We start from the raw sequence: 14,071 nt of genomic DNA, 5'->3' as shown, positions 1-14,071 counted from the left end.
AATCTACCACGATCTAGGATGGTTCAACATAAGCAAATCTATAAACGTGATTTACCAACAGAAATAGAAGTAAAAACAAAGACCATATGATCCCCTAGATAGATGCAGAAAAAACTTTTGACAAAATTCAGCACCCTTTTATGATAAGAACTCTTAACAAAATAGGTATAGATGGAACATACCTCAATATTATAAAAGCCATATATGACAAACCCACAGCTAACATCATACTGAACTGGGAAAAACTGGAAAGCATTCCTGCTTAGAACTCGAACCAGACAAGTTTGCTCACTGTCACCACTTCTGTTCAACACAGTGCTAGAAGTCCTAGCCAGAGCTATGAGGCAAGAAAAGGAAATGAAGGGTACCCAAATGAAGAAAGAAGAAGTCAAGCTATCACTCTTTGCTGACAATATGATCTTATATCTAGAAAACCCCAAAGAGTCTGGCAAGAGACTCCTGAAACTTATAAATAAATTCAGCAAAGTCTCAGGTTACAAGATCAATGCACACAAATCAGTAGCATTCCTATACATCAACGATAGTCAAGCTGAGAATCCAATCAAAGACTCAATACCTTCCACGATAGCAAGAAAGAAAATAAGAATATATTTAACCAAGAAAGGGAAATACCTCTACAGGGAGAACTATGAAATGCTGAGGAAGGAAATCGCAGAGGATGTAAACAAATGGAAAAACATATCATGCTCATGGAATGGCAGAATCAACATTGTTAAAATGTCTATACTGCCCAAAGTGATTTACACATTCAGTGCAATCCCCATTAAAATACCAACGTCATTTTTTGCAGATCTAGGAAAAGTAATTCTATGCTTCTTATAGAATCAGAAAAGACCTCAAATAGTCCAAGCAACATTATGCAAAAAGAACAAACTGGAGGCATCACTTTACCAGATCAAGCTATATACAAGCCTATAGTAGCCAAAACAGCACGGTACTGGCACAAGAATAGAGACCTAGACCAATGCAACAGAACTGAGAACCCAGATATAAAACCATCCTCATATGGCCATCTGATTTTTGACAAAGCAGACAAAAACAAACACTGGGGAAAAGAATCTCTATTCAATAAATGGTGCTGGAAAAATTGGATAGCCACATGTAGAAGACTGCAACAGGATCCACACTTCTCACCACTCACAAAAATTAATTCACGATGAATAACAGACTTAAATCCAAGGCATGAAATGCTAAGAATTCTAGAAGAAGAGGTAGGAAAAACTCTCATATATACTGACCTAGGCAAAGAATTTATGAAGACTCCAAAGGCAATCACAGCAACAAAAAATAAATAAATAAATGGGACCTGATTAAATTAAAAGGCTTCTGCACAGCCAAGGAAACAATCATAAGAACAAATATACAACCTACAGAATGGGAGAAATTATTTGCATGCTATACATCCGATAAAGGGGTAATAACCACAATCTACAAAGAACTCAAACAAATCAGTATGATAAAATCAAACAATGCCATTAAAAAGTGGGCAAAAGACATAAACAGAAATTTTTCAAAAGAAGATAGACTAATGGCCAATAAACATACAATAAAATGTGCAACATCTCCAATCATCAGGGAAATCAAGTAAAAACCATGATGAGATACCACCTAACTCCAGTGAGAATGGCTTTTACTCAAATAGTCCAAAAACAGCAGATGGTGGCATGGATGCAGAGAGAAACACTTATACACTGTCGGTGAGACTGCAAACTAGTTCCACCTCTGTGGAAAGTAGTATGGAGACAGCTCAAAGAATTACAAGTAGACCTGCCGTTTGATCCAGCCAATCCCACTACTGGGTATTTACGCAAAGGAAAAAAAGACTTTTTATAAAAAAGACACTTGCACTCGAATGTTTATAACAGAACAATTCACAATTGCAAAGATGTGGAAACAACCCAAGTGTCTATCAACACACAAATGGATTAATAAAATGTGGTACATGTACACCATGGAATATTAGCCATAAAAAAAAAAAAATGGTGAATACCTTTTGTAACAACCTGGATAGAAGTGGATACCATCCTCCTAAGTGAAATATGACAAGAATGGGCAAAGACCACATGTACTCACTATTAAATTGGAACTAAATGATCAAGACTCACGTATACATATGGTAGTACAATTCAACGGAAATCAAGCAGGTGGGAATGGGGACGAGGGGATAGGTAAATTCACACCTAGCAGGTACAACGCATGCTGTCTGGGTAACAGACACACTTATGATTTTGACTCAAACTGTACAAAAGTAATTCATGTAACCAAAATGCTTGTACCCCCGGATAATTCTGAAATTAAAAAATTCTGAATTTAAAAAAAAACAACAAAAAAAACCTATGGCCCAAACTAAGTTGAGAAATTAAACATGATTGGCTAATTCCAAAAATAAAAATTAAAAAAAAACCTAGATTCCTGACAGACACATAACTGGTTAAGAAACATGATTCAATACTAAAAATGTGAACAATTAATATCCAGATACAATTAAACATACACACAAACTTTTTTCCCCCCAAAATAAGATCGAATTTAAAGGAAAAAAAAAAGCCTGGAAGGCAATGAAGAATTTCTTCAGTTGGCAGAACACGGGGTAATTTTTTACCTTTATTTCTGCTCATCAATATTTTTCAATTGTTCTAAAATAAGCACATAACTTTTATAATAGAAAAAACAAATGTTTTTAAATGAATAATCTTACTACAGTGAAGGCAATATACTCCCCTTCATGTCTAGCCACATCTTCAAGAATATACTTTAAAAATTAGCCATAAAATAACATCATAGTTTTTAATGCTTTTCTTAATTTACTAGTTTTAGTTTCACTGTCTTTGATATTCCCAAAAATAACAATTTCATGAATGTAATAATAAAATAATTTTTTAAAAACTGAAATCAGCAAGTTTGGCATAAAAACCACATTAACTCTACCATGAACTCAATGAGGCCACCATCGCCAAACTTTAATTAAAAACACATTTTTAAATATTCAAGGTCCTAAACATTAAATTCAGTAAAAACACTGTCCATGGTACTCCTGGCAGACTCCTCCTCTTGAATAAGCAGAAGCTTAACTGATCTCTAAGGAATCATTACAGATTTACATATTCAGCAATTAAAATTTTTTATCTGTATTATATTATCCCAATAAAACAATGTTTACTGATAAGCATGTTTCACCAAATGGTTAAAAGTAGTGTTCCATCAAAATAGCATAGTAATGCTATCTATAGTAATAAATAAATTGATCACCCAAAAATTCAAAATGAATTTACAGCCACCCATTATAACAATATAATATATTTGGCTCAAAACAAGGTGCCACTGAATAGAAATAAATTAATCTTAAGTGCTGCTAATCTTAAATATAAATTCAGTACTCTAACATTTTGTTTTTACCACACATTTTTTTTAAATATATTCACTTATTAAGTATTAAAATTCCATAAGTGCATGATGGGTTTTAGAATATAAACACTATCTGTCTGTGCTTGTATGTCTATCTGTCTCTCAGGAAAAAAGCTAAGGGAAAATACAACTAAACACATTGGGAAGAAAAGAAATTCTTACACAGCCAATGGTTGGCATAACTCAGAGTTTATACTTGGGACTGAAAGGCAGACAAGTGCCAGGAGACCTAAGACATTAAACAAGAGAATAACTCCACGTTATGTGGAAAACATCACACACTGTCGTTCTCTGAACTGGAAGAAGACCCATGGATAGAACTAGAAAAAGACCAGTGAGCAGGAAGAGTGGCTTAGGTCACATCCTGAGTGAACTGGAGCAATAAAACTTGATGGTCATCATTTTAGCTATGCTGTGGCCAGTATTCTTTTGAATAACAAAAATGTAAATGCTTGCATCTTATCAATGATAACCAAAAATTAAAATGAGGCATTTAAAAATATAGAAAAATACATAATGCATAAAAATATAATAAATATATGTTGAAATGTACCCTTCCATAATAATGAGCCCTATGTCCACATTTTAAATATTACATCTGTTTATGTGATGGGCTTTAATATCTACCTTAGAATATATATTTTTCAATAAAAAATCAGCCAAAACCAAAATTTTTAAAACCCACCACTAAATATTCTAGGGCAGCAGCTCATACACTGTAGTGTACAAATCCCCGTGGTTCCCCAAGACCCTTTTAGGTCATTCATAAGGTCGAAACCATTTTCATAACACCTGGACTGTATTAGCCTTTCTCATTTGTCACCATTGTTATGAGTGGTCAAAAGTAACGATGAGTAAAGCTTATGGCATATTAGCAGCACAAACCAAGCCAGTAGTGTCAAAATGCACTGTGTACAAGATGTATTCTTCACTGCTATGCACTCAATTTTTCTTCCAAAAAGCTAGTTTCACTTAAGAATGTCTTTAATGAAACAAAAAATAATAGATTGATTTTCTTGAACCTTGACTCCTGAGCACATTTGTTCAATTATGTACCCAAACAGGAAGTATAAAGCCTTTCTACTTCTGCTGCACATCCAAGTTTGACTGATGTCTCAAGAAAAGGTATTTGTGCAATTGTTTAATTGAATTAGTCACTTTTTTCATAGGATACCATTTTTACTTGAAAGAATGACTAACAAACTATGGTTTTTCAGGCTTGGATAGTTGGTAGACATTTTCTCAAGAAATGAATAAAACAGGCTTGTCCTTTCAAGTCCTGCCATGACAGTGTCACCAATAATAAAATTTGAGCTTTAAAATGAAAATTAAATTCTCTGAAAACTTGCATCCACCACTGTGAGCTTGAGAGTACTTAAGATTTTGATGACATCAGTGGCAATATTAACAAATGTTAACATCTTAGTAATTGTGTAAGGAAATTTGTCAACATTTGGTAGATCTGCATACCTCAGCGAAACAATATTCTCCAAATAATCAATGCCTGATAGAACAAAATGATGCATGGGTAAAAGACCCATTCAAAGTGCAAGACAGACAAATGAATTTAATGTAACTGAATATGAAAAGTATTGAAAAGAATTTCCCAAAGATGAATTAGTAGCAGAAATAAAAAAGTATTTAAGCTCAAACTAGAATGTTGGTAAAACTGATTATTTTCATTACCAATGTGTCTTAAAAATAATCACTCCAAGTTTTTGCCAAAAAGAAACCCAATTATGTAGAAAGTTTTATGCAATGTAACCTAAGAACTCATTTAAAACCGCTTGTAAAATCATAGTATATTATAAAGAAGAAATGTTCTTTATAACCTATGTAAAATCATGGTATATTGTCCAAACATCTAGGAGTCTGGAGCACTCAGAAATTTATTCAGATAATAATATCAATATCCATCTAAAAACAACCTATTTGAAAGATGTTTCCCCAATATATGAATTTTATACTAAGCATGTTTATAAAAGCTTATAAAATTTAAAAATACAATGGTTTTTAAATATGGGATGGTGTCCCAACAGTGGTCATATTGGTATTCCCAGTTTGTTTTCTCTGCTAAACACATGGAAGCAAAGTTAAAGCAAGAGGGGTAAAAACTGGCAATCTCAGGTCTCTGTACCAAAAGCTGATAACAGTGGCACAAAATGATAAGATAGATTTTTTTATTGGTTCTCCTATAAAAATCAGGAAATAGAAATAACAATAAATAGGTTACCATGGAAAGTACCACTGTGAGCAAATAAGGGTAAAAGGAAAGTATATACTTGGAAGGCACAAAAGGTTTAAGTTTGCAAAGAACAGAATTTACTTGATTTTCCTTAAAGAACATACAGGCAATCAAGCAACAGAGAACTATGAGCTAGAATTCTAAATACAACAGCCAACTGGACCACACTTAACCAATAAAACACCTCCAAACAACGGCAACAAATAAGCATTTTTTTCCATGGATCATAATTTTGGGGGTCAACCTCTGTTCTATTTTGAAAATAAAAGAAACTTTCAGGTGGAGTTTTAGGAGGGGAGGCATGACTTCCTAATCTGGAAACACCCATCACACTGCAGATAGGCTCAACAGTGACAGGTCTTCTTTCAGTTGCTTCTACTCTACCAAAAAGGAAGACAGCTTTAAAAACACAAACAAAATGTCTGAATATTCCGTGAAAATGGTCTCGTCCTGTCTGCCTAAGTCAATTGGGCCCTAACTAGTAAACTTCAGAAGTTTGAAACTGCAGAAACTGAAAACAGTGTAAGCAGCCCCGCTCCTGTTGTACCAAGAATTAATGGAGACAGTCCCAGTTCATGTTCATTGTCCTCGTATAATTACTAATAGTGCCACTTTCACTCACAAAGTGTTCCATATGGTCACCCTAACTATAATGTTGTGATAGTATTTCCAAGGTAAAGCATGTTGTATATATTTGGCCTAAAAACAACAATGTAGACAAGTGCAACAAAAATTCACATTTCTTTTCTGTAAGCCACACAATTTTCTTTAACATTAAATTTCTTGTAAGTAAAAGTAAAGAAATTTTGGCTATTTTCCAGCCACAGTAAACTATTCCATTTCAGTTCCTCTAAATAATTTCATTCATGACACATTTGTAAACTTGCAAGTATGAAACTTCAAATTATCCTTAATGTGTAGAAATAACTTATATTGGGAAAGTACTCTCCCGCTTTATATATGAACCACCTCTCCATGTGCTTATTTTCACTTTATTAAGTCCATTCACTTTCTAAATTAAATTATAATATTGTTTCGGTGAATCACAGATGTCAAAATGACTAGTGAATTTTATGTTTTTATTACTGCTAGAATAAAACTGCAATCAGGCAACTTGAGACAGGCAAACAAACATCTCCCCGACCACCTCTCAGATTGCTTTAGCCCAGGTATGTGTGACCAGAAATGTAAGAAAAATCTGTGGAGCATGAATAAAGATGGTCCAACTTTGACAACACGTACACACCTGCTGTCTACTCATACATGTGGAGACACTAACTGGAAGCCCACCAGTGGACTTTCAGGCTCTGTCAGCACATCAGTGTTAGCCAACCCTGCCAGAAGTGGTTAAAAGGTCTGTGGGATTTGGCATACTGCTTAGTATCTAACTTACAAGTGTAAATGTAGGTCAAACAAATACATTTCATCTCTATCCTAAGCAACTTCAAGGTGAATGAGTATATTCTACATAGAATCAGCCAAGGAATTAATAGAAATAGCAAACTTTCAAAGAAAAATCAAGACACTACCTAACCTGAAAATAATTTTCAGTTGGTGAGTCAGTTTAGCTCTATGTGCAGTGTGTGCTACTGGTATCTCTACTTTATTTATAATAAAGAAAAACAAGTTTATATCAAAATAATTGCTATACTATTCATTAGCATTTTCTGACATTACACCAAAATTCAAGTCTGGTAAAATTGTTTATAAACAAATTAACCTATACTACCAGAATAACCAACACCTGATAATAATGCTTCATACACTATAATTGCTCAATTAAATCCTTAATGACATAACCATAAACTTTTCTAAGACTTCCCACCAATTTGGTACTGTATCCTGATATTCTGTGACCCCTATTTTTTCAAAAATATGAAAGACCACTTCTGCTATTCTACTACTACTATTATAATTTAACCACAATCAAAATTTGATAGTTCTATAAAAGTCTATAGTTAAAACATTCACATTACATTAGGTCTACAAATTGCATAAAATAAAATTATCTTTCATTGGCAGACGGATACCAAATTGAAACTAGTCAAAATGCAGTTTCAACTTAAGATAACTAAACAATGTTCGACAAGAGCTATACCTCAGACTCACAAGAACACACCCACACAAACATAAAACTTAGCCAATTATTACAGGAAATCAGCTGGGCGTGGTGGCTCATGCCTGTAATCCTAGCACTCTGGGAGGCCGAGGCAGGAGGATCACTTAAGCCCAGGAGTTTCAGGTTGCTGTGAGCTAGCCTGACACCAGGGGCACTCTACTCAGGGCAACAGAATGAGACTCTGTCTCAAAAAAAAAAAAAAAAATTATTACAGGAAATAAAATAAGCATTTAAAAATGGTTATAACCACCACTGAGGATCAACTTATGAGAAAAAAAAGGAAAAGAAATGCATATAAATACTAAAAACACATCATTGGCAATCGCCTATCTCATTACACATTAATCAAGAGAAAGAGATCTTTAGCACCAATGTTTAAAATACAACTTGTTTTCAATACAATTTCGAATACAGTATGATAAAGCATAGTTACAAACTAAATATCAGTCTGAAATATACATTTAGCTATAAGTTATGCAACTATCATTACTTCACCTGAAGACTTCCTACTCCACTTCTGCTGACAAACTAGAAGTTATTTTTCACACACATCTCTGCGTAACATGAATCACCGCATTACTTCTCAAGATTAATCAGAGTATTCAGATATAACACATTCACCAATAATAAAGCATGTGTAGATGTCCACACAAATTCTAAGTTACTTTTTCCATCAGGGCAAAAGAAGGCAATGAACTCAATAAATAATAAACAAATGACTTTAAGAAATATCTTGTAAAGCTAAATGGTCCATTACCTAGCATAGTTTCTGCATTTAAGTGTAACCTTCATGCAAAACTAAGATATAAAAACAAATCTTCATTAGCCTACCAGATAATTTTCACTAAATTTTTTAAAAGCATATATCCCGTGTTTTGTCAGGAATAAAGACACACACAAAGAAGGTCATACATTCAATATTCTTTTCACAAAATATTTATTGAACACCTACCACGCAGCAGACAGAATAATTCTTCACAAACTCTAAATCCTTGCTTTTGTGTAATGAAGGAGGGAAAGAGACAAACCAATGGCTATAAAGACAGGTCAGGGGAAGTTAAAACCAACAGGGATTCCCTTGGATAACCAGAGAAGCCCTCTTCTCAGTAGGAGAAGGAAAGATTAGGAAGGAAAGATTAGCAGCAAGCACTCTGCCATCATAAATAATTACAAATCCCTAAAAGAAATCAAGCCTTAACATTAAAAATAAGGAAAGGACTAAAATGCTTTGAGGTGCTTTTATGAGCTATAGCTTTCCATACTAATCAAGATTATTAATTCAGCTTAACAGCAATTTCCAGATGATAAAATATCAACATTAGGTTTAGATCCTCAACTCTCATTTTACAAATTCCAAAAGATTCTATGATCTAAGTGAGGAAGAAGTTGAAACATATTCAATGATAACTTATTTTTTGAAAGCCCTCTTCTCACAAACAAATCTTAGCATGAAGGAAAATGCAAATTTAACCAGGTTGATTTCAAAACATATTCCAATTTTCTTAAAAAATGAATGCGATTCAAAGAGCTAAGTTTATCATCTTCCTAAACATAGAAACCACAGAATTATCAGTGGTTATCAAAGCAGCCTGAAACCACCAATCACAGATGATTAATGGAGTTGTAAAATTTGATAATAGATACTGATCACCACACCAAAAAAAAAAAAGCAAACAAAAGGGAAAACAAAACCACAACTAAACTCTCATACACATACTAAAAAGATCACCCAAATAAATAAATAGAAGGCTTAAATATTATTTTTACAAATCAACTTCTGTAGTAAATTTGTTCAACATTTATTGAAGATCTAATCAGGGCCAATATAACGTTATATTCTTGCAGAAAACTAAGAAACCTGATTTGTGATGGCCAAATAGAGTAAAAATAATCATCTGATGGTAAAAAATTTTCAGACATAAGCTTAAAGCAAATTGAAACTGTTGGCCTTGAAATATTGGTTTACAGAATTATTAACATAAGTAAGTTTACCTACATCATAATGAAAGATATAGTATGTTAAACGTAAAGCTTAATTTCTAAGACCAAGATAAATTTCGTAGCATACAAAGGTTCTCCAGAAAACAAAATGGAAAGTATGAGGTAGCCACTAGATGACAAAAAAGCTAAGGAAAATAACATATAAACATTTTATATAGAAAACCAACTCATTTCATTACGAAAGACTTTCTAATACAATTCTGACGAATCATTTTTAAAACAGAAATGTTCAGACACAAGTGAGAGTAAAAACTAGTAAATGACATACATAATCATTTTTTTAAGTTCTTCAATTCTTGCTTTGATTCAATACTTGTACACAACAAATTTTCACCTGCAGAATAACTGAAAAAAATAGCTTTCCAAATGATGGGCCAAATTTTACTTTGATAATAACTATTTATATATCTAAGAAAATAGAGAAAAAGTTTCAATTGAGTGCTTAAAATACAACTAAATGGACTAACTATAATCTGCACCTAATTTGGGACTTTTAAAAAATGACAAGTCAATTTAAAAACACAAAACGTAAACTGAATTCTCTATTACTAAAATCAAAAGATTCCTTTTCTCAACCAAACTTGAGAAATCTCTCAAAAAACAATTAAAAATAGATCCATTCAAACAAAACAACTGTGTGCCAAGATAATACTTTACATCCAGATTTTATCTTGTGATGAAAAGAAAAATGAGTTCATTCTGAAAGACAATATAATCCTAAAACTAAATTATTGCATGTCATCTTTCTAAACATGTACTAAAAATCTATGAATGAACACTTAATCATATTGCATTAATTTGCTTACGAGAACCCAACTCTTAAAATCATTACAGAAGATGAACTGTGAATCAGGAGTAACTTAACATAGTATCAGTGTTGACACTGGCAACCTGGACCCAATGATTTACATGGCGTAAGACAAATGGCTCTACCCACGTAAAGTGTGGTCAGGGTCCAGATGAAGACAGAAGAAACAGAACCTTCCCACCACAGGCAAAATCATGAAGTCCAAGTAAAAGTCAAATTTACTCAAAAATATAAACTGGGATTGAATGCTAAGAAAAGGGAGTAAATTGTCATAAGAAATGTTCAAATTTGCCAAACATGTTTTGGCGCCTAAGAGCGCATATTTTAGCAAGTATCATTAAATTCGAATCACCTATTACAACCAACCAGGATGCTATAAGATGATTTCCTGAACAGGCACGAAGTCAGCAACCGAGCCTTGTGAAATTGAGCATGGCTCTAGAACACAGGGTCACAAAGCGACGCGCAGGGTCCTCCCTGACTTCTCACCCCTGCTCGGTCCTCCCACGTGATGTCTCCCGGGCTGCGGCTAGTAAAGCCGTGAGGACGCGGGCAGCTTTGTCACCAACAGCTACCATTGTCCTAGGCCGGAGCAGGGAGCAGGCGCGACTTCCTCCCTCCCTCGCGGCGGGCACAGAACCGCGCCCGCGACCTGCTCGCCGGCCCGGTGGGGGCGGGGCGGGCGTCTCCGAGCTCCCGGGCGGTCGTGGAGAGGGGGGGACACGGGGACACGTCCCCTCGAGCTGAGTCCTGGCCTGTGGCGTCAGCAACCCGCACGACCCTAACTACTTCGCCGACACTGCCTTCACCCTCGCAGTCGGCGACCTCCAACTTTCAGACCTGCTGGGGCAAACACCAGTGGTCACATGCTCCCAGGGAGTGACAAAGATCTATCTGACCAACAGTTAGGAGACACCATTAGAAAAGCAAACAGGCTGCAGCTAGAACAGAAATTAACAATCGCGCCTCCCCAGCCCGGGACATGGGCGGGAGCGGCCCGGCCCGACCTCGCAGACCCGATCCCGGCTCGGCTGCCCCGAGCTCCTCGCCCAGGGCTGGCGCCCGCGCCGCAGGAAGGAACTGGGGGGACCAGGTGGGGCGGCCAACTGGGGGGGACCGGGGAAGGGCGGCCAGATGAGGGGGGTCGGGGGTGCGGGGCGGCCAAGTGGGGAGACAGGGGGTGGCGGGCGGACAGGTGGGGGGACCAGGGAAGGACAGACATGTGGGGGGGGGCCCAGGGGGCGGCCAGGTGGGGGGATCAGGGAAGGAAGGACAGGTGGGGGGATCGGGGGTGGGGGACCGAGAGGAGCGGCCAAGTGGGGAGACAGGGGGTAGAGGGCGGCCAGGTGGCGGGCCCAGGGAAGGACGGACGGACAGGTGGGGAGACCCGAGGCTGGGGGGCGGACAGGTGGGAGGACCCAGGGCTGGGGGACGGACAAGTGGGGACACCAGGGAAAAACGGACAGGTGGAGAGACCCGGGGCTGGGGGACGGACAGGTGGGAGGACCCAGGGCTGGGGGACGGACAAGTGAGGACACCAGGGAAGAACAGACAGATGGAGAGACCCGGGGCTGGGGGACGGACAGGATGGGGGACCCGGCGGAGGGCGGCCCTGGGCCGAGAACAGGTGACGACCACGCTCGCACCGCTCTGGCCGCGACGCAGGCCCTCGCTCGGCCGCCGCGACCCCCGGACCCAGCCCTGTCGGAGGGGTGCGGGCGGCGAGTGGGCGCGGGCGCGGAGGGCTGGGGAGGGAGGGTTCGGGGCGCCGGGGGTGGGTGCGGGGCGGGGGGCGCGGGGAGGGGCGGGGGAGGGGAGGGCGGGTCCCGGCCGGGTCCGAGGCTCCGGGCAGAGTCGAGCGGCGGGGGAGGGGCGGCCTAAGGAGGTCCCGGGGCCCCCCGCCCGCGCCCCCCGCCCGCCGCGCGGCGCCCACCTCGGTCGGCTGGCTGATCTCGAACAGGTCCAGCCGGTTGGCGTTCCAGTGGTGGATGATGTCGGCCAGCTTCCGCCGCTCCTCGTCGCGGCCGCCCGCCGACATGGTCCCGGCCGCGCCTCCTCAGCCGCCGCGCCGCGCGGGGCCGGGCGAGGAGACAGGTCCGCGGGGCCCGCGTCCCCTGCCGCCGCTCCGGCCGCTCCGCCGCCCCCTGCGCCGCCGCCTCGGCCCCGCCGGGCTCCGCCGCCACCCGCGCCTCCGCGCCGCCGCCTCAGCCGCGCCGGTGTGCGCCGCGCCCGCGCCGCCCCGCCCGCCGCCGTGCGCGCCCGCCGTGCGCGCCGCCGCCTCCCGCGCACGCGCGCCGCTGCCGCACCTCCACGCCGCTCCGCTAGGTGCTGCAGCCCGCGCCGCCGGAGGCGGGGCCGCGGCTTGGGGTCCGGACGGGCGACGCTGGGTCGGGTCCCGACGGGCAGTGGTGGGTTCGGACGGGGCGGTGCTGAGGTCGGAGGGGCAGTGCAGGGTCAGGTCCCGACGGGCCGTAGTGGGTTCGGACGGACGGAGCTGGGTTCGGACAGGCGGGCGCGGGCGCGAGTCCACCCCTGCGCGGGTCCCGCCGCCTCCGCGCTGTCGTTCGGTTCTGTGCGCGCCGGTTCCGAGAGTCGCTTTCTCTTGGGTCGCACCTGCTCCTTCAGAGGACAGATCACGACGCTGTGCGCGTCTCGGAACCGCGGCTCTGAAGCCGGTGCCGGGCGGCCCGGCCCCGCGCTCTGCCTGGGCGCGTGTCCCAGAGCGCGTCCGCGAACGCCCCGGACCAGACGGGCCGCAGGTGCGAGTAGGGGGACGGGGAGGGGCTGGGCCTCCCGCGCGCTCGGACGCCGCGTGGGCGCGACTCTGAGCCCGGCGTCCCGGCGCACGCGGAGCCTGACGCTAATGTCAGCGGCAAGGTGTGTGAATTTTAGGGACGTTTGCTTCATGAGGGGTCTTCTCTTTAACTGCCCTTCCCCCCAGAAATGCCTTTTGTCTGCAGAACACAGCCCAGCGCACTCCGTGGTGCAGCGCCCGTGGGGGAGGCCGGCTCGTGGCTGACCTGGGACGCGGTGCGACGGGGCGTCCGCGTCGACGTGCCGGAGCCCGTCCAGAGCGCGGTGAACCTCGTTTGACGACGCTTCTTCGGCGTCATCGTCACTTTCTCCCCGGCGCGGAGGTGACTCTCTCGGCCACTGGATCTCCTCCTTTGCAGGAGAGAAGAGGGTCCTGTCGTCCCCGCCTTGCTGCCGCCCTGGCCGGCGCCGCCACACAAGGACGCGTCTCACACGGGCCTGCGGGCTGGGCCAGCACCACGCGGAGTGAATCCTGCGTGGACCCCGGGTCTGCGTTCGCAAAATCAAAGCGTGGTGACTTGCAGAAAAGCGTCTGTGCATCAGGGCACCTCCACGCGGGAGCAGCCTGTCCTTTTGCGCCGCAAACCCCTGCCTGGCACGCTCGGGTCTGGGTGGCCGCGTCCCAGGGCCAGGCCGCGGGCTCCTACCCGGCTCCACG

The 14,071-nt window shown here is 41.9% G+C and overlaps 1 protein-coding gene across 12 annotated transcripts in view; it reads right to left on the bottom strand.

Annotated features, from left to right (window-relative positions):
* Window positions 1–12,745, bottom strand: part of AFDN (afadin, adherens junction formation factor) — a 148,271-nt gene extending 135,526 nt beyond the window's left edge. For all 12 annotated transcript variants that reach the window (XM_069487826.1, XM_069487830.1, XM_069487834.1 and 9 more), the window contains exon 1: window positions 12,533–12,745. In XM_069487826.1, coding sequence (XP_069343927.1) covers window positions 12,533–12,637 — 105 coding nt within the window. In that variant the 5' untranslated portion in view covers window positions 12,638–12,745. The remainder of the gene's footprint in view (window positions 1–12,532) is intronic.
* Window positions 12,746–14,071: the final 1,326 nt, after the last annotated feature.

The sequence above is a fragment of the Eulemur rufifrons genome, chromosome 15 (genome assembly GCF_041146395.1).
Source record: "Eulemur rufifrons isolate Redbay chromosome 15, OSU_ERuf_1, whole genome shotgun sequence".
Classification (NCBI taxonomy): Eukaryota; Metazoa; Chordata; class Mammalia; order Primates; family Lemuridae; genus Eulemur; species Eulemur rufifrons.
This window is presented reverse-complemented; position numbering and strand designations above follow the sequence as displayed.